The sequence below is a fragment of the Kryptolebias marmoratus genome, linkage group LG11 (genome assembly GCF_001649575.2).
Source record: "Kryptolebias marmoratus isolate JLee-2015 linkage group LG11, ASM164957v2, whole genome shotgun sequence".
NCBI classification, from domain to species: domain Eukaryota; kingdom Metazoa; phylum Chordata; class Actinopteri; order Cyprinodontiformes; family Rivulidae; genus Kryptolebias; species Kryptolebias marmoratus.
This window is the reverse complement of record NC_051440.1, coordinates 12,680,702-12,700,175: the sequence shown is the minus strand read 5'-3', so window position 1 is coordinate 12,700,175 and position 19,474 is coordinate 12,680,702. Positions and strand designations below refer to the sequence as shown.

General features: G+C 39.1%; 2 protein-coding genes and 1 long non-coding RNA gene across 43 annotated transcripts in view; 1 reads left to right on the top strand and 2 right to left on the bottom strand.

The window, feature by feature from the left end:
• Positions 1 to 7: 7 nt before the first annotated feature.
• gtf2h1 (general transcription factor IIH, polypeptide 1) lies at positions 8 to 8,858 on the bottom strand. 2 transcript variants are annotated; one of them, XM_037978247.1, is made up of 15 exons: positions 8,669 to 8,858; positions 8,153 to 8,321; positions 7,877 to 8,069; positions 5,258 to 5,423; positions 5,088 to 5,181; positions 4,753 to 4,902; positions 4,545 to 4,624; positions 4,315 to 4,448; positions 4,145 to 4,232; positions 3,968 to 4,056; positions 2,310 to 2,427; positions 1,324 to 1,414; positions 1,001 to 1,116; positions 812 to 904; positions 8 to 730 (listed from the first exon to the last, which is right to left on the bottom strand). In XM_037978247.1, exons 2-15 carry the CDS (start codon positions 8,304 to 8,306, stop codon positions 644 to 646), a joined length of 1,653 nt encoding a protein of 550 aa, XP_037834175.1. In that variant the 5' UTR covers positions 8,307 to 8,321; positions 8,669 to 8,858; the 3' UTR covers positions 8 to 643. The 2 variants fall into 2 exon arrangements, with proteins under 2 accessions (XP_037834175.1, XP_017261421.1); XM_017405932.3 differs by having other exon boundaries at positions 8,674 to 8,858.
• A 2,157-nt stretch (positions 8,859 to 11,015) lies between these two features.
• Positions 11,016 to 19,474, bottom strand: part of LOC108230109 (mucin-2) — a 37,222-nt gene continuing 28,763 nt past the window's right edge. For 5 of the 21 annotated variants that reach the window (XM_037978222.1, XM_037978226.1, XM_037978224.1 and 2 more), the window contains 19 exons: positions 19,003 to 19,427; positions 18,323 to 18,504; positions 18,019 to 18,190; positions 17,653 to 17,894; positions 17,371 to 17,554; positions 16,705 to 16,909; positions 16,431 to 16,609; positions 16,259 to 16,328; positions 14,612 to 14,751; positions 14,485 to 14,516; positions 14,224 to 14,392; positions 13,325 to 13,429; positions 13,191 to 13,231; positions 12,985 to 13,104; positions 12,496 to 12,597; positions 12,261 to 12,389; positions 12,021 to 12,060; positions 11,577 to 11,700; positions 11,016 to 11,456 (listed from right to left, as the gene is read on the bottom strand). In XM_037978222.1, coding sequence (XP_037834150.1) covers positions 11,282 to 11,456; positions 11,577 to 11,700; positions 12,021 to 12,060; positions 12,261 to 12,389; positions 12,496 to 12,597; positions 12,985 to 13,104; positions 13,191 to 13,231; positions 13,325 to 13,429; positions 14,224 to 14,392; positions 14,485 to 14,516; positions 14,612 to 14,751; positions 16,259 to 16,328; positions 16,431 to 16,609; positions 16,705 to 16,909; positions 17,371 to 17,554; positions 17,653 to 17,894; positions 18,019 to 18,190; positions 18,323 to 18,504; positions 19,003 to 19,427 — 2,836 coding nt within the window. In that variant the 3' untranslated portion in view covers positions 11,016 to 11,281. Of the gene's footprint in view, positions 11,457 to 11,576; positions 11,701 to 12,020; positions 12,061 to 12,260; positions 12,390 to 12,495; positions 12,598 to 12,984; positions 13,105 to 13,190; positions 13,232 to 13,324; positions 13,430 to 14,223; positions 14,393 to 14,484; positions 14,517 to 14,611; positions 14,752 to 16,258; positions 16,329 to 16,430; positions 16,610 to 16,704; positions 16,910 to 17,370; positions 17,555 to 17,652; positions 17,895 to 18,018; positions 18,191 to 18,322; positions 18,505 to 19,002 lie in introns of all 21 variants that reach the window. The other 16 variants (XM_037978225.1, XM_037978231.1, XM_037978239.1 and 13 more) reach the window with 11 other exon arrangements.
• Positions 19,077 to 19,474, top strand: part of LOC108230111 — a 17,972-nt gene continuing 17,574 nt past the window's right edge. For 4 of the 20 annotated variants that reach the window (XR_005233712.1, XR_005233709.1, XR_005233715.1 and 1 more), the window contains exon 1: positions 19,346 to 19,440. This is a non-coding gene — a long non-coding RNA (uncharacterized LOC108230111). Of the gene's footprint in view, positions 19,114 to 19,171; positions 19,465 to 19,474 lie in introns of those variants that run through there. The other 16 variants (XR_005233716.1, XR_005233727.1, XR_005233722.1 and 13 more) reach the window with 16 other exon arrangements.

Below are 19,474 nucleotides of genomic sequence, written 5' to 3'. Positions count from 1 at the left end.
ACCAGCAGGAACAAATACCTCACTTTAATTTTGTGATTTTTTTTTTTCTTCTCCTCTTCAGTGCAGACAGGTAGTGCAGACATTATAAACCGGTGACGATTTAATTTGAGCCACCCTAATGCACTCGAGTGTGAAATGTCTTTACAGTATTGCTATATTTGCATCTTCTCTTGCTTCAGATTTTCTTTTAATACTTCCACATGCCCCCCCCCCACCCACTCGGGTTTCAAGGGGGCTCACCGTGCCTCAGAGCCTTCTCGGCTTCTCCGCTTTGTGCACCGGTGAAACGCGTCAACCGTCCCCTGCTCGCATCTCTTCTCTCAAGCGTGTCGTCCTGAGAGCCTTTTGCTGAAGTTTGGTCGTTTTAAAAAGTCACGCTTAACATGTATAGGCAGAGAGCTCTTCGCCACCGAGAAAAACACAAAGAAAAGAGAACAAAACAAATGTCGTTTGTGACGCGAGACGCGGTTATTCTCTGTTGAACGTCTGAGGTTGCGGCAGCGTCCCTGTAAATCCTCTTTAAGCCCAGGTGAACTATGTTCCATTGGGCTGTGGTCCTCTTACAGCGTGGAGGACCTTCACGAGTCATTTATCCACACATTAAAGTCTCTCTGGTCTTCTCCCCCCGGCACACAGTCACAGCTCAGGTTTTCCTCATCATCCTGCGGGTTTGCCAGATGTGGAACTTGTTATAGGCGGCCTGCAACATGTCCTCCAATTGCCCTGTAAGCTGTGAGAACGACAACAGAGATTTAAACGCAAGCGCTGCCGGGTGAAAGCTTCCGGGACGCCAAAAACCTCAGAGACTCACGTTTGTACTCAAGTACTGACGCTGGATTTTTTCCTGAAAAGGACGAAGCTTGGTCATCTGAAATCTCTCGAGGTTTGTCTTCATTTTTGTCACCTGTAAATAAAAAGTTTGAGACAAAGAAACTGAATATACGCGTATATATTGAAAATTAATTATGTTATGTAGGACAGTTTCCCAAATTTAGGTCACCTTTTCCTCTAAAAATGGCGTGTTTACAGGAAAACAGGACCAGAAGTGCCTCAGTAATTCTCCAACAGCAACATAAAGGTGTTTCAACTCTCCTTGAATCTCTGTGGGTACCATCTCTGAAAAAAAAAACAAAAAAAAAACAAAACAAATGTTAACGGAGTAAAAACTAATTTCTTTATCACTTTACAGAAATGCTTCTTCCTCTACCATCACTGCATTCTTAGACAGTGATCATAAAAATAAAAGTGACCCGAGATTTACTGCGTGGCTCATCACCCGCGCCGCAGCAAGGAAGTGGAGCATCATCTGCGGCGGGCACTTACGGTTTATGGCTTGCGGTGCGACGGGCTGCATGAGGACACCTCCTGGAGAGAGCGCCGCAATGGCAGAGCTAGCGGCTGCGCTGGACAACACCTGAAAAAACGATTACCGCATTAAACGCTAATGTTAGCGAAGTCCTTTAAGACTAGAGGATCAGTGCACGTTCATTTCTGTCAACCAGGACGCATTGCGGCTTCCTTTGAAATGCAAACGGGAGCGTCTGAAAATCTCCACCCTGAGACCTGGGCTCAGAAAACTTTCAGAAAAAAATGAGCTGTTCTAAAAACAGTTTCAGACCAGAACTATTATTTGCTTGTTACCATTTACTGTTTGATTTATTTTTTTTCTATCATTTAAATTGTATTCAGATTTATCAGATAAAATTGTCAAGTGTGCACATTTTATTTCTATTTTGTTTATAGTTTTCACAATCTAGTCAAGCCTCTGCAAGTATCTGTGGGTCTGACGCTGAAAGGTTTTCTTAGACAATTCATATCTGGAGCAAAACAAGACTATTGTAGATCCCAGTTTTAGTTTGTACCTTTCACTCAAAATCAGGAATAATGCACACAAAATAAGAGAAAATAAAAGAAATGCTTCAACAAGAAACAGTCCACCTGATCCTAACACAAGAATTTGTTACAGAATAGCTCCTGCTACAAAGAAAACCAATAATCTTTACCCAAAAATCAATAATTATACGATTCAAGCAAAGTGCTTTTGGCAAATCAACACTAGTTTGGAGCCATCCAGTGTTCTGCAGTGGCACCTTTGAGTGGGATTTTAAAGCTGTGATAAACAGAAAAACCTATTTTAAGTGCATGTCTTAGCTCAGTCTTCTACTGGCAACTTCCCAAATCGTTCTGTGTACCAAACCATGTGACGTACGTCGGCGTTTCGCACCTAATTTAGTCTAATTTGACAAATATGTGAAAACATGGTCACCTTTCAAACAAAACAACACAAAAGTAAATATATATATTGTAACCTGAGTGAGGTTGGGTTTGTAGTTTGCCATCTCATGTTGGATGTAGCTGACAGAGTTGATGATATCCTGGCTGGTTGCGTACTGCTGGGACTGAAGAGGCACGGGACCGTGAGCGTACCTTATTCAGAAAATAAAGAACGAATTGCATTATCACCCTAAAAATTAACAAATAAGACTCAGTGACAGCTACATTGACCTTTTATGCCTAAAAACAGTAATGTTTCACTAAAATCCATTAGCAAACCAGTAAATAAATACTTTCATTGTATTTTCAATACAACAAAGCCTTACGCCTGAGAACTTGAAGCAGAATCACAAAATAAATACATAAAAGCTAAAAAATAAAGACATCACCCGCCACCTTTCATGCCAGAGTTTTAATCTAAGATCTTATGCTGAGGAGGGACTGTGTTTCAGCCATTTTGGTCAAACCTTATAGATGAAGTTGTGAACAAACTCCTGGGATACTGTGAGATCTACCGAGATGTGTTAGAGCTCAGAGTATGCGCAGTAAACGATTCTCACCGACCACTACGCCAATCTCATCTCAACAGCTGGAAACTGGACTGAGCCATACACATTTATTAGATGTGAATTGGGCCGACTCTAAAAGGTAATCAGCTGCAGAAGTACATCCAATGATTTCGTTAAACTCCATCCAGTGGTTCATGAGATATTTTGCTAACAGACAAACAGAACTGACTCCCGACAGTTGATGCAAATTATATTTGATATTAATAATGTATATGATGGGGATAATCCTCAGCGACTACTACACCAAACTTTAGATCAATATACTTTTTTTTAACATAGGCCGAGTTACAGCCATTTTTGTTTGCTAAGGGCAGTTGGCTGTGGCGGCCATCTTGAATTGGGTTGATTCCGAGAGGTAATCAGTTGACGATGCACATCAAAATGACTACTTTCAGAAAATTTCATTAAAATCTGTTGGCTGGTTTATGGGATGTTTTGTTACCAAGAAAGAGAAATGAACACACACATAGACAGACACGGGCCAAAACATAATTATAGAAAAAACAGTAACATAAAAATATAAACATATATATCAAGTTTCACAATGTGAGGTCTAATATTGCACATATAAATGTTGCACTTATAGAATATTAATGAGTAAACAAAGGGGTAGAAGGCCTGAGGATGAATCAAAAGTGCTCATGGGTTTATGATCTGAACTAATTGTAATGTTTGAACAAACGAGCAACATGCAGGGTGTGAAACGGAGCTTAAAATGTTTTGAGCTGTGAAAAGACAGCGGGCGTTGTCTTCCAGCGAGGGAAGGGAGCAGCCAATAATTTCTGCTGTTGTGTTGGCTGGGAGTACTGGAAGAGTGGACACAACGATTCCAGTCCTCTGTTATTCAATCCCATTACATTTTTATAATGAAACGTTACAAACAGAGCTCTGTCTGCAGGAGTAAAACCTTCTTCCCTGTCAGACGTTGCTGAAGCTGACTCGGATTGTAGAGTCAAAATAAAAAGAGTTACAGATTGCTGATATGCAAAAACAAATTTTTATAAAAGTTTCATATAGTAAATATCAGTTTTATATTTAAGAGAGATTTGTGTGGTGATTTGATAGACTAAGCTATCCAAAGCAACCAATAGAAGTGTTTAAATTAAAACGCAGACGAACTGTACCTGTCAGACTTCTTCAGGTTCAATGCAACCATTTTTGGTTTGTTTTCCCTTTGCAGATCCTCATACTCTATGGCTTCTTGCAATTTAACCTGAAAAAGTCGAAAAGACGACTCAAATCCTTGCGGAGCGAAATCCACCGTGTCAAAACCCTGCGACGGACCTACAGAGCACACGTACCTTCTTGAGAGGCGGCTGAAAGAAGTCGGAATCCCTCGAGTTTCCGTCTGTGCTGCTCGTCTCGCTGGCCTGGTCAGCTGGCACATCCCTTTGGAAACAGGACACTGTTAGCAGGAACATGAAGGCACAATCAAACTGTTCTTAGTTTAGTTAAGAGGGATGCTCTCTACCCCTTGCGTGAGCCTGCCGCCAGCACCATGGCACTGTGATGGTTGAATCGCTTTATGATCGCAGAGTTGCTGCTTTCCTTCACCGTCTTGCTCGCATTAGAGGTCGAGGCTACAGCTGTGCTAATTCCGTAACCCTGCGTCACAAAAGTAAGTTTTAGAAAAGAAAAAGTCTTAAAATAAATGATTTAGTTGTAAGAACTGTTTAGTTCTCAGCTTTGGACTTATTTCACCTCATCTAATGTTTTATCCTCCAACGACAGCAGGTCAACCAGAGGATTCTTCACTCCTTGATTCACCAAAGACTTCAACCCTGTGAACAACAAACAGCACAATGATACTGTGAACCAGTGCTTTTCTCCCATAAATCAAAAAAAAAAAAATATATATATATATATATATATGCACAACCAGAGCTGGGAAAATGTCTCAAGCTGTTACCTTTCTCATCCTGCTTGGCACATTCTGAGAAGATATCCTGCATCCCCGTGTTGGTTCGGTCTCTGTGGAAATAATGCGACTGGAAAAAGCGGGTCCAGAACTCCTTCTCCGTCAGGTTATGAGGCACATTTTCACTATACTTCTGCTTCACTGCAAGTATAAAGCAAGTCCAGATAAATACATTTGCTTCGAGCTACTGCAGACTTTAAAAGGAGCATCTGTGGCACAATTTCTCTCAGAAAACAAGACTAAACTTCTACTTTGACACGATAACGTCACTTTTCTTATTAGTCCATGCTGTTTATATCTTTTAGAGTTAAACGGTAATTGCTTACCTGCAGGATACGTTCTAAAAATGGACTCAATGATATCAGCTGTCAGGTTATATCTCAAACCATTACAGCCGTCAGTCTGAGGTCTAATGTCGGCCTGAAAAGCAAAACCAAAGCGTTTTAAGGCTGAAAACATTGGGAAAGCATAGCTGTGCCATGATATAGGTCCTCACCAGAAATGCTCCAGATATACCAACGTCCTGTTTGTTGTTGTAAGGTGCGGGTTCTCTGTTGTTTATGCCTCCTAACCGGTTGGCCCAAAATTCCTCAGCACTGATCACTTGGCTCACTACGAGGTCTTTGTACAGCTGGAAGAGTACAGGATCTTCTTGAAGCATCCTGCAGGAGGAAATAAACATGACAGTACAGCAGAAATGCACACAGAAAGCAGTTTAAATCTGACCTGACTTCACTGACTGATGTGGTTCTTCGGCTCACTGAAGCATGAAGTCTTAGTTATGGTAAAAAAAGTAAACACATGCTCTTTCAAATCCAAACTTTTAAATACTGGGATAAACTTTAAATAATTTGGTTCTCACTAGATCTTATAATTAGGCAAATAAATCTGCAAATATAATGTGTGTCATTAACAGAAACCAATGGGTAAAAAAACACACCCCAAAGTTCCTTGTAGAACCACCTTAAGCAGCTATAACTTTAAGCAGTCTTCTTTTAAATGACTTTGTCGACTTCTCCCATCATTATGAAGAGCTTTTGGCTCACTCAGCAGCATTCCTTCAGTTCAATGAGGTTTGCACACATCTGTTTATGTAGAGCTGCCAAAGCACTTTCATCAGGTTGAAGTCTGGACTTTGGGCCATTGCAACACCTTGACGACTTTCATTTACAGCCGTTCTGCTCTAAATACCACCGGGATCATTGTTCTGTTTTATGTTTTTTTATATAAAAACTCTGTTAACCTTAGCTATCTTTCAGTTAGAGAAAGCAGTCTTTCTTTAGTTGTACTGACGTGAACATTTAACATTTAATAAACTATCTGAGACCTGTAGATATGGAGATTTTTTTCCCCTTTTTTCTCTGTACACTGCCTGCTCAGACTATGATGTAAAGTATTTAACATCAAACCGAAAAGAACTGCAACTGTCTCAAATGTTTCTTACTTGTGAATAATTCTTCTCGCTCTAAAATGATGCACCAGATGAAACCAGCAATGTGACATATTAACAAGTATATTATTTGTTATATAATCCGCTTCAACTGCTGCAGATAGAAAGACCAAAGCAGCAAAATTGGGAACGGTGCAACATAATTTTTTAAATTTATTTTCAAACAAAACAGCAAAAAAAGTGGTGTAAACATCATTTTGAGTCTAGATAATCAACAATATTTTATTATTATTATTTAATAATCCATATCATCATAAAACTACAAAAGGGCCAATTGTTTAGTAGGTCATTTTGTTTCGCAACAACATGTTGCTGTCTCAAAGTCTCCCTTGTTTGGAACATCTCTCACTGATCACTGCCCATTGTTGAGCTGCAGCTGTTTCTCTTATGCAAGAAAAATGTGCGTCAACAACCCAATTTTGTTCATACGTTCCCACAGATTGCTGTTGTACCATATCAAATTAGCCAGAAGCTAATTTGCCTAATCAGTCATGTGTTCTCCCTTACTAAACTGAATTTGCCTGCAGTGATTACTGACAGGGTTATTTAAAAATATAACCAGTGTCTTTAGTTTTTGACTTACATCTCACTAAGGCATACAGAATAATACATGTCTTGTTCACATGATACAATGAACAATGAATTTTTTTGGAGAGAGGTTGAAAACAGCTTTCGGAAAAAGTAACGAATTGTGTTTATTCTCAGGTTTAAGTATCTTATCTGCCATTTTGTCTATATGTTGTTGTTTTCCCCTCTGCAGGGGTCGCCACAGTGAGCAAACTCGCATGAGAGAATTGGTAAGTGTTTTACGACTCATGCCCTTCCTGATGCAATCTGGGCTCGAACCCCGCAGCTGCAGGACTACGAGACCTCAGCACTGACCACGAACTACCACAGCCCCCGCCATTCTGTCATTATACACTGAATATACAGAAACAAAGTTGCACTTCTCTTGCGCAGAGTGAGTGTCACAAAAAAAAATATATTGTGCTCGTCACAGAGCGTTTAGCTACAATAATGTCTGTTGAAAGATGCTGTTACACTCTCTGATTCTTCTTCATTCAATGGGAATATATCTTCATTTAAACGACAAATATTAAACATATCATGGGAGGAATGACAAAGATCACAGACGATACAAAAGACTGTCTTTTCAGATATGTCATTGGAAATTATTAAAATGATTCCTTTCCATTTTCACCATTTGCTGAAGAGTCTTCCTCTCAGTTACACTGCAGCTATTATATTAAATGTGATGACGCTCATGTGATGCCATCTCACTGACTATGCAATACATTTTCTCTCTAACGTATGCACTCATTCACACTGATCAGCAAATAAGAGGTAAAGCGAGTTTCAATGCCTTGCCCAAGAACAAATGTTTTAAAGTATATGCAGCTCAGTTCAAGGACCTTTTAGAGTGATTCTGAATATTTGGCAGGAAAATAAATCAAAGAATGCTCCATATGATTCAGCAACAGCTGTCATTTTATGTTGAGTAACTCTTGGATGAATAGAAGAGGTCAAATGTTATAACAGTTATGTTAGTTCCATTCAGCTGATTATATGTAACTAAATCGACACTATTTTAAATATTATGCATAATAATCATGGGCAGTATAGTGGCAGTCATGTAAAACAACTCAAGATAGCCAACAGTCATACCTATTTTTCTCCTCCAGCTCCTTGTTGGCTTTCTTCTTGAACTTTGGCAGAAGCTGCTGCAGCAGTTCCTTGGCGGCCTCTCGATCTTTGAGTGCAGTGCTCTCATTGGAAAAGTGGAATGTGGTACTCTCGCCGGTGTGAAGGACCAGCTGAAGCTGAATTTTGGATTTGCCATCAGGACTGATCTTCTGACCTGCACAGAGGAACAGTGAAGTGCACCCTGTAAGCACCACCAGCACATGGGTATTTTAGGACTGCTCGTGATTTGGGACTCACAGCGGATGTCCGCATACAAGTGGCTGACTGTGAAGCGGTCTTTGCCTTCTGGACCCCAGGCTATTCTCTCAGCCATCAGATACAGAGTGCCGTCCTGCTTCTTCTGACGGACTTTTTTCACCACCAGCAGCACCTCCTCTGACAGAGATGCCATGGCTGAAACAGGTAACTGACAAAACAAAGTGATCATTAATAACATGCCACAGATAAAAACAGTAAAGATATTAAAAGAACTGTTTATAACTCCCGGTTAAGGGTAATCTGTTCTGCTTTTACTCGATCTACAGAAACAGAAGGAAAAACGGAAGCATGGAGACTTCACTAAAGCATTAAGCTGCGTGTGAGCAAATAAAAAAAACATCCAGCTCACTACGCCACAAAGTCCTGAATATGTATGGTCTGCCTCATAATGCGAATAAACACTCTGTTGCATGCACAGCTCCTTCTTATGAATTTAGCCTGACGTTAGCTAACAGGGAAGAAAAAGCCTGAGGGTGAAGTCGGCAGTAAACTTACTTTACCTCAAAATAAACCAACTCTGCAACGATTACGTCGTTCTAACGAAACACATAATCCCCCGATGATGTATTTTGACTAAAATAACTGCATAAAGAGTTATTTTGACTGGATTTTAACTACTACGGTAGTGAACGATCTGACTTCAACACCGGCGACATAACTACCAAGCGGCGTGTTACGCTGAAACATTTCCGGTGGGATAAAAACCCTCAGACATTAGTTCCGTTTGGCAAAATTTTACGAGAGGAGACATCACTCAAAACTATGAACAATTCGAGGTGGGTAATGTAACGATAAGACATGCAAAAAAAATAAATAATAAAACGTGAATTTAAAAGATGTGTTTTTAAATTTGTTGTGTTTTTTAAGTGTTGCGTGTTTTAAGTGCTGTGTATATACAGTACTTTCTGAAATGTTTCTCTTCCTGTTTTGTGCAGTTTAGTTTAATGAAATGTTGTGTTCATGGAATTGTAAACTAGCTTTTGCCACAAGGTCGAGTTCAATTTGGGGGTTAATTCATAAAGCAGCAAAATCCTTAATTCGGTTTCACAAAAGCAGTAGCACATACTGTGCGTTACCATAGAGATTTAGCCTGCTCCAGGCTAGTCTAACTTAATTAATCCTGGAGTGTGTTTTTATTAACCAGTCAGTCATTCCAATCAGAAATTTATTTTCACTTTAATACACCTGCTCCATGCTTTCATTCAATCTTATGTACTTCCCTTTTTATGTATTATCTTGTATTTATAATATTATGACTGGGCTAACAAATTGAAATTGAGTTTAGCATTTTCCCACAGACCCAGCTAAATGGTACGAACAAAGCCCAAGCCATCAACATGTATTCCCTGCCAGTAATCAGATACAGTGTCCGCTGGTATAATAGTCTGGCCAAAGGAGGAGATGGAAGCTGCTGATATCAAGACAAGAAAGCTTCTCACAGTGCATGGATTCCAGCATCCTGACAGTGAAAGTAAGGAGGCAGAGGACTACTGAGCCAAAGGCACAATAAAGGCTGAAACAACCAAGATCCTGGATTGCATCAGGAAGAAAACCCCACAATGAAGATCTGCTAAGTGAATGTCTCAGGCAGCAGGAATCCCATGTGGAAGAGGAGGAACAAGAGCAACCATCATGGAAAGACAAGTCCCTGCATGGCATCTACCACTGACAGATTAAGGAAGTGGCTGATATCAACAAATCCTACCAGTGGCCAGTCAGGGCTGGACTGAAGGACAGCACAGAGACACTAATCAGGGCAGCACAAGAGCAATAGAGACCGGGGTCTGTCTTACCAGACCGGACCCAAGATGCAGGCTGTGCAAAGATGCCCCTGAGATAGTCCAGCACATAATAGCAGGTTGTAAGATGCAGGCAGGCAAAGCATACATGGAACGCCACAACCAAGTGGCTGGAACAGAGTACAGGAACACCCTTGGTGGGAGATTCCACCTAAAGTGGTGGAGAATGGCAGGGCTATGATACTGTGTGACTTCCAGATCCAGACTGACAAACAGGTGATGGCTAACCAGCCAGACACTGTGGTGATTGATAAGGTACAGAAGAAAGCAGCGGTGATAGATGTAGCAGTCCCAAGTGACTGTAACATCAGGAAGATAGAGGATGAGAAGCTGGAGAAATACCAAGGGCTGAAAGAGGAAACAGAGAAGTTGTGGAGAGTGAAGGCCTCAGTGGTACCAGTTGTCATCAGAGCACTCGGTGCTGTGACCCCCAACAATGATTCTTGAATCAGGTATTGCATGATTTTGTCTCTTTATGTGGTTAGAAACTAACAGGATAAATAAAACAAAGATGGTCTTTTTTCAAAGCAAAGCCATCTCCAATCAGAATGGTTTTGAGTGATGGGTAAGAGAATCACATTTTTAATTAAGCAGCAAATTTTAAAAGCTTGTGGTTATGCAAGAGAAGGTTAAGTCTTAGAGATGTCACGTGAAGAAAACACATTTAGAGTTTTGGAAATAAATAAATGACTCTTCTTTCTGTAGCTCTTAAAGCTGCAAGTGATCACCTTCATTCTTGGAAAGATAATTTCCATCCCTGCCTTTATAGACTATTTATTTGTTGCTTGTTTTTTAAAAAATGTTCCATCTTCTCAGTAGAGTTAAATCAATGCCAGGAAGCACTGAAGCTGCTCTTTAGGCAAGCGGTGCCCCTAAAACTCAATGCTTGATGTCTTTATGTGAATAATTTGGGCCATAGTTACTTTATATGTCTGAAGTGCTATATAATTAATATTAATACTCTAAAAAATTAAAAAATGAACTTTTATTATGAAATTAAGAGAAGCATAGTTAAAAATAATATAAGAAAGAACACAGGAACCTTTAGTCAATTTAAACTTTATTAAAGCTGAAGGCAGAATTCTGAAACGAGATACAGCAACTTAATGTTACTTAAACAATGAAAAGAAAGAAATTACAAATCAAATAATCCCACACCACCACAAGCCTGCTTTTTGAAAGTTTCCACTTCTTTGGATAACTCCACGCAGCTGTGTATTTGATAGTTATCGTAGTAGTAATTTGAAAAGACTGATTAATTCTCCCCATAAAAGTTAAACTTCCAGGTTTGCTTTTGTCGTGTTTCGCATTAGTGTTTGTCTTCCTTGCATTCAGTAGCCTTGCAGCCGCACGTGTCAACTGAAATGTAGGTGTGTTTAATTCTGGTGCCATCAGAGCAGAGCATGTCCACTTCCTTCTTGCTGGTGGTTATTTCACGGCAGCAGGAACATGAATGCATGATTTTGCTGAACTCTGCTGAGTACCTGCAAATACAGATAGAGTTAAGTGCCAGCTTTCAACGCTTTGTCGTCGTCAAGTGCTCTTAAAGCGCAGCTGAACGCGTCCTGCTTCATATTTCTTAGATAAATTCTTATGAATCTCACTTTGACCAGGACACGCCGCAGGATCCCTCACAGGCGGTGAGCTCCACTGGCACAACTGATTTGCATTCCTTTATTTTCAGGAAGGTGGAGGTCCTGTTCAGCTGACAGGCGGACCGAGGAGTACCTGTGAACACCAAGAGGAAAACTTTACCTGGAGGAAGGAGCTGCAGGTGAGTCATCAACATGCTGTTTAAGGATTCAGACTTTGAGAGAGGGGTTTTCAAAGTCTAAAACTCCTATCTGTAAATGTAGCAGTATTTGCATCTGATTTTATGCTTTGACAAAACTAAATAGATGTTTGGAGCAAAGAAACACACAAATACTTGTATGTAGGTTAACAAAAACAGCTTTCGATGAGGTTTTAGAGAGGTCCATTTTTGTTTGTAGCAGGTTGTCCCAAAAACATGTAATACTTTGTACATTATTTTTTTGTCGTATACTTACAGGTTTGGCAACATCCATTCATGTCCCTTTTCTCTGTTCCCTGGAAAACAGAAGAATATCATACGAGTTACTTTTGTCGCAGAAAGCAAGCTCTCATTTCAGCTATGTATAGTAACGGTTATTCTAAAAGCACAGTTGTTGTTTTCCAGATATGAGCACTGTACTTGACTTAAACTACATGTTTATTTGTTTATCATCAAAAAAGTATGAACTACTTTTTAAAGACTTAATAATACTCACCGGAACGCAGTTTTCTGGATCAAATTCAGGACACCTTGTTTGGTTTCTTACAATTATGAGTTCATCGTTCACTTTCTTGCATTCGTACTTGGTACATTTGTCCTTTGGTGGCGAATATGATTGTGACGGCTGTCAAATGTGTACAAGCGTTCAGTTAGTAAAGGTAATATTCCGATTTATATCTCGGTTTATGTTCCAAACGCTTTTGAAGCTCTTCGTTTTGTATTTTACTTACCTTAAGAACTATTGGAGTAGAAATGCCTGGAGTCCTAATAATACAGCTGGACTGAACACATGATCCACAGCATTGTCCGGGATGCTCTACATACGTATAGCCCTATAAAAAAAAAAAAAATTACATTTTGTTACAAGGAGCCAGACAAGCTCAGGTTCCTAACCAACAAAATGGAATGACTTATCAGATATGACATGGATAACTTTGAACTGTTTTGTATTGTCATTAGTTTCTTTCTGCACTGGTATAGGGGACAAACATCCAAGCTTAAAGATGTCATTTAAAAAAAAAATTAAACCTATGTTCATCTACATATGAATGAAGTCGACGGATTATCATGCACAGAGCATTAATCTTCTACTTTAACTCTGAAAAGAATAGACAAGTAAGCTATTTAATATTTTAACATGTGCTGACATTTAAATTTGGTTCTGTTGAATATATATATATAATCTGGCTTTAACTACAACTGAATAAATGCAGAAGTACCTCTTGACAGGAGACACATTGTTTCTTGGAGCACTTTATGATGTTCAGTTTGCTGCTTGGGTCCTGTTTGCCGGTACAGTGGCAATTCTCACATGGGTCCTTGCTGAAATTTGTACCTGGCTGCGTAGAACGGAACATTTGAGTCAAACCCATGTGAAAACAAGTATATATGTATTTTAAAACACCAAGTCCATCTCGGGTCTTACCTTGTACTCAGTCTCATTGAAGACACACACGTTTTTGGGCACTGCATAAAATGGCATCAACAAACATGATTACCTTAAAGCTGAGTTTATTGCACACATAAATTGTGAAGAAGTGAGAAAAACAAAAAGCGCACAGCAGCCGATGAGGGGGCAGCAGTTTTCCTTTGAGACGGTGACTTTCAGGCGGAAGCCCGGTTCGCACTTCTGGTTTGACAATGAACAGCGGCTCCTGTCGCACTCTGTTGGGTGAAACATCAAACATCTTTTAGTTGATCAAAAACGCAGGGCACATTTAACATAGGGCGTCAGTTTCATCCACATTTCTTAGAACTTCAGTCAATTGACTTCGTGTTGTATAGAGAACGTGACACTTTAATGGGAAACCATTGGGAAAAAATATTTTCTTGTGAGGCAACATGTTGTAATTTGTAATACGATTGCTTTTTTATTTTATTTTTTGCAGTTTTTTGGAGCAGATGATCATATATAGAAGCAAACATCAGCTTGTAACAAGAATTTTGTCAATTGGAAATTGAATATTCAGAATACTCTAGTTTATAGTTTTATCCCCCAGGAACTACTTTTACATATATTTAATGAATCTTTTAGAAACCTTGACCAAATACGATCTAAACAACAAGCATTAAGATTTATGTAATTATCATTAGGACATGGACATACACATATATTCTGGGAAATTAATTGTTTATGCCCTTACAAAAAAATCCCATGAAAATCACATGTGACTTTCACATGTGATCACATGGGAATCACATGCGAATCACATGTGATTCCCACATTTACACATGTGGAAAATGGGAATCACATGTGGAAATATGTGATTTTTTTGTGGATTATGTGAACCACATGTGAAAAATGGGAATCACATGTGATCACATGTGACTTTCGTGGGATTTTTTTGTAAGGGTGTTTACTCTGCAGTGTCACATTTCCTGTGGATTGAAGGCGTGTTGCTGCATCCTGTAAAAGTACGTTTCGTATCACGTTTGTAGATGTGTCTGAAATCGCTCACCGCATGTTGACTTCGGGCAGCAGCCGTCTTGTCGGCTCACCAACACCTCGCCTTCCTTCGTGCACTTTACTGGTTCTTGTGTGGGGCATACGAGGGGCTCACACACAGCACTCAGAGAGTTTTCATCACAAACGCACTGCTGACAATCACTTATCCACTTATCACCAATCTGTTTGAGTGGCGGAAAAGTACATAAATGTCACTGCACCAACAGACACGCTGTGAGTAAGAATAAAACTTACGATGTTACTTATTATTCACCTGTTGAGGTTTGCCCCGCGGCCCACTGCAACCTTCAGTGATTAAAGAGAAAATGGTTTACCTGAATATTCACCAACAAAGATACAAAATTTATTGCTCTGCAGATGACAACAGAAAACCTTCTTACAGGCCGAGACACAGACGTCCGTGGCTGAACTGAACCGAGTCATTCCCTCTGGGCAGAAACATCCCTCCATGAATTTATTGCTAGAGCCTTTATCTTTACCTTTACCTTTTCTGCAGTGCTTGTCAAGTTTCTTATTGAATCTAAATATGAAAACAAGTGAGAATTAACAGACACAAAAGTATAACCTTTTCAGAAATTACAGTTTTGTAATGCAGCATGACAGCGCAGACCAGACAAATTTTACTAGATAAAATTGTGTACTAAGGGTGCAGTGTTCCCTAAAGCCATGGTGAATAATAATTATAGCTTCAGAGATCCTTTTACTTTCCTTGTGCCACTGAGACACTTTACATTTGTATGTTTCAACTAAAACGTTTCATGATATCAGACATTAAAATCCGTCCAGGATCAACCACAGGTGATCCTGGACGGATTTACTGTGTAACTTCCAGAAATCTGTTCTTATTAACAACATGTTAGAGGTTAAGTGAAATGTAGTTCCTTACATGCTTTATGCTCTCTCCTGCTTGGGTTTATTTTTTATTTCTGCTGATGTTAAGCCATTTGTTCCACTGACAACAGTCAAATGTGCTACAGTGTTTTTGTACTTAAAATAAATTTTTGTTGTTTAGGACTTTGATCATTGACTGATATTGGCATATTCTGTATCTAAAGTATATTTTATTTACATGGTATGACCTAAATAAACTTGCCTTTATTCAACTCAGCGGCTGAGTTGAATAAAGGCAACAGCAACAGCAACACTCTGCAGCATCAGGCTGAGACTCAGCCTGATGCTGCAGAGTTTGTGAGTGCCATAACTGATACAAAACTCCCCTGTGAACACACAGGAGCCATTGCATTGTTCAGACTTGTGACTGGCTCTAAGTAGAAACGTTTTACCATTTAGAAACACGCTCTTAGATTTGCAATGGAAGCGAACGGATGTTTTATATTTGCACACAGATGGATTGTTAAATTTTGCAGTCGGCATGCACAAACTTGCTTTCCTTGAGAAAAATGGAAGTACTAAATTATGAGGAATTCAGTATTGTTGTGCTAAAAATGTTTTCATGTCCAAAAGTGACAGTTCTCTATCACAACACAATGGTCTGCAGTCGCTTCACTTATAGAACTAGAATTGGCTTGGCTTTCTTGGAACCCTCATCCAAGGTGGTGAAAAAACATGTAAGGGATATCAGGTGTTAGCTGAAGTGGACGCAAACAAGCAATAAAAGTATAGATGCTTCGCACAATGTGATGGAGGTGCAACGTAATGATTTTTTTTGTAGAGCAGCAGAAGTAAGAAGCTAAACCAAAGCAAAAGTAGGAACAAAAACACAACAGCTGAAATTATTGTACCTTTAACTCTACACCCTGTTTAGTGGTAATCTAATAAAGTGGCATCCAATCCTTGTCCTGGATGGCCACTATCCTGCATGTTTTATATGTTTCCCTGCTCTTCAGCAGGTCTTCAGGTTCTGCAGAAGCTTGTTAATCACTCAGTCATTCAAATCAGGTGTGTCAAATTAGAGAAACACCTAAAACATGCAGGAGAGTGGCCCTCCAGGACCAGGATTGGACATCACTGATGTAATGCATCAGATTTTGACTAGCTTTAATTTATACAATGGGTTGTGGGTTTACCTGGCATTGCAGGTTGGTTCAACAGTTGGACCACAAGGGTTGTATACCTTATTTTCTGGACATTTATATTCTGCAAGAAAAAAAGTAGACCCATCATCAACATGTACAGAAAATGATATATGCAGGAAAAAAAATCATTAAGTTTCTTTCTACTGAAATAAAATTTTGTTACCACACTGTCCATTTGTAACGTTTCTCCATTCTACGCAGACAGACGCATCATTACATAACAAGGCGTACGCCTCCAAACTGGTACAACCCACGTTGGTATTTGGCGAGCGGCAAACATCAGACTTACATGCTTGGTAATAAGCCTGTGGTGCAATTTTTTTGTGGCATTCCTTAAACACACTTAACATGGAAAATAAAAGAAATGTTAGAAGGGGGTTACTGTAGTTTTGTGAAATAATTAATCAACAAGTTTATATTATTTGATAAATTCTTACTTGCTCATTATAATTTCACATATGGCAGGTGTGCATGGTACTGTTGGGGTTGTTGGTGGTTGAGTTGTTGGTTCTGGAGGTGGGTTGTCACAATATGGTTTAGTCTTATCCTTTACACGCCAGTCATTTGCCATCTTAGGGCATGATGGATGAATGCTCCCATTAGGTAATCTGCATTCATTTTCCCGGTTATTATCACAAACACCTAGTAAAAAAAGAAACACTGACATTAAATGCATTACCACCCCACATGTGGAAAAAAATTAGGCTACTGTTTTGAACATTTACTGGCTAGTGTCCTTCCAGCATATGATTTACAGATAAACAAGTCAGAGTATTCCTTTGACTTTTGGATTACTGATGCAGCTCTGAGGTAGATTCAGTAACGAGTGGGTGCTGACTGAGCAGAAAAGCTGCAGTTTGCAGCTGAGTTGGCATGCTACAAATGTTTTGCAGACTCCAGCTCCCAGTTTAGAGTTATACTTTTCATTAAGAACAATACTAAAAAGCATATTAAACTTTTAAGGAAGCACGATAAAGGTGAAAGTGCTGCAAAACCTGAAAGTGCCACAGAATTTGTTGTATTGATTTACACAATACATATGATATGCAGAATCATTTACTTTTTAATGTGACTTTTGTAACAGGTTTTAAATGTCAGCTTACCACACTGTCCCTCTGTGTTACCATGGAAAAGTGAAAATGGCAGTTCAATGCTGAATAAAAGCATTTTGAATGTTACAACGGCTTCAATTTTGGGGATTTCCAAACGGAGCATAATTGTTGTGCTTGTGATAAGGAAGTCATCGTTGCAGTAGGTTGAACCCACTTGTGTCCCATTGACAAATGCCTAAAAACAAGTGTGACAGGTGACAAAAATCTTGCATTTTCTTTGAAGGGATATAAATGATTAGGAGAAATAACACAGATCGCTGTGATAAAACCTACCATATTCACGATTCTTGGACCTCTTCTTTGTGTAAGAATGATTTCGTAGTTTTTGTAATACACACGCAAGGCTTTGGTGCAGGTTGATGTTCCAAAAAGACCACAGTTTTCTTTGTCAATAAGAACTTTAAAATCGTATCGAGCTACTGTTTCCTTGATCAATACATATGTGCAGTTCTTCTGGAAACGGTAAAACTGGCCGTCAAATGTGATATAATGACTTCCACAGCTTGTACAAACACCTGCAAATGGAATATTGATATTATAGTGTGTTGGGACGAAGAAAAAATACTGTATGTACAGTCTGTATTTTAGCCTCCATATGTAGCAGTAAGAAATCTTCTAACTCCTTTTGTTTGAACTTACATCTGCACTGGTATTGAAAACAACAGCCTGTTTTATCATAAACCTTTACTGGTGTGTATCCATTAATACAGACAGGCACAGATGCTGGTAGACACGAGACATGACTAATGATTACTTTGCCATTTTCACATGTTTCTTTGGTGCAGTCGCTTGAACTCCAGGTTTCACCATTCTGTAAAGCAAAGTAGTACTTTTGGCAACCTACAACCATTATGAATCATGCAAATTTTATAAAACAGAAATCTTTCGTTCTGCCTTTCTTCAACATTTTTTTTAAGTATGAAAAATATCGAAGTGTAAATACCTTTCTAGGTGGTGTGAGAAATGTGCAGTCAGTCAAAGGGGTTGTTGAGCCAATGGGTGTTGTGGTAGCTGGTGGAGTTGTAGTGTGGCATGGACTGGCATGCTTTTCAACACTACATGTCAGACTGCAATATGCAGTGAAACACCAGCCTTCTCCATCAGTCTTATTGTACATAAAACTTCCTATATAAAAAAACAGATTGTAGGATCAAAGTTATAAACAATGTGCAGTACAAGATACAGACAAAAGCAAGCTATAGACTTCATGACATTTGTGTTTTGCTTGAGCATATGATTAGATTTAACTCTAGGTGTTAAATAAAGCATAGATCATTCTAAATACTGTATTAAATGCAGACTGTACAAAAAGTCAGTGATGGCCATGTACAAAAATGTTCTTTTGTTATGTTTTCCTAAAATATTAGCACAATATTATGAAAAACCAGACTATGAATAAAAATGTACACTTTTTAATCATTTTCATTGGGCTGGAGTGGTTTTTAAAAGTAGAAAAGCTTAACTAAGTTTATCTGAATACCTAATAATAGGTATATGTGACCATATATACGTATAGATAACACCTGAAAGCTACAGCACATTAGAAAATTCAATAAAAGGTTGCAATCTGAAAACTTATAAAAGAAAGGGCAAGGCAGAAAAAGGTATGAAAACACTTCTTACCAGGGAAGAATGTCTGATCCATGTATTTGCAAGAACATGTCGTTGTTATGCCAGTTGTTGATATGGTAAACGTTTGTCCATGAGGTTTTGTGGTTGACGTTTCTTTCTCAGGTGTTGTGGTAGATGTCTTTCCAGAAGGGGTTGTGGTAGATGTTTCTTCAGTGGTAGATGTTTCTTCCTGAGATTTTGTGGTTGTTTCTTTCTCAGGTGTTGTGGTAGATGTCTTTGGAGAAGGGGTTGTGGTAGATGTTTCTTCCTGAGGTTTTGTGGTTGTTTCTTTCTCAGGTGTTGTGGTAGATGTCTTTTCAGTGGTAGATGTCTTTCCTGAAGGTGTTGTGGTAGATGTCTTTGTAGAAGGTGTTGTGGTTGATGTTTCTTTCTCAGGTGTTGTGGTAGATGTCTTTACAGAAGGGGTTGTGGTAGATGTTTCTCCCTGAGGTTTTGTGGTTGTTTCTTTCTCAGGTGTTGTGGT

Coding starts and splice junctions, on each gene's coding strand:
- gtf2h1 (XM_037978247.1), bottom strand. CDS start 8,306: ATGGCATCTCTGTCAGAGGAGGTGCTGCTGGTGGTGAAAAAAGTCCGT. Junction 5,424..7,876: donor GAGCTGGAGGAGAAAAATAG/GTATGACTGTTG, acceptor TTCCTCCTGCAG/GATGCTTCAAGAAGATCCTG. Junction 1,117..1,323: donor CGCACCGCAAGCCATAAACC/GTAAGTGCCCGC, acceptor TTTTTTTTTCAG/AGATGGTACCCACAGAGATT.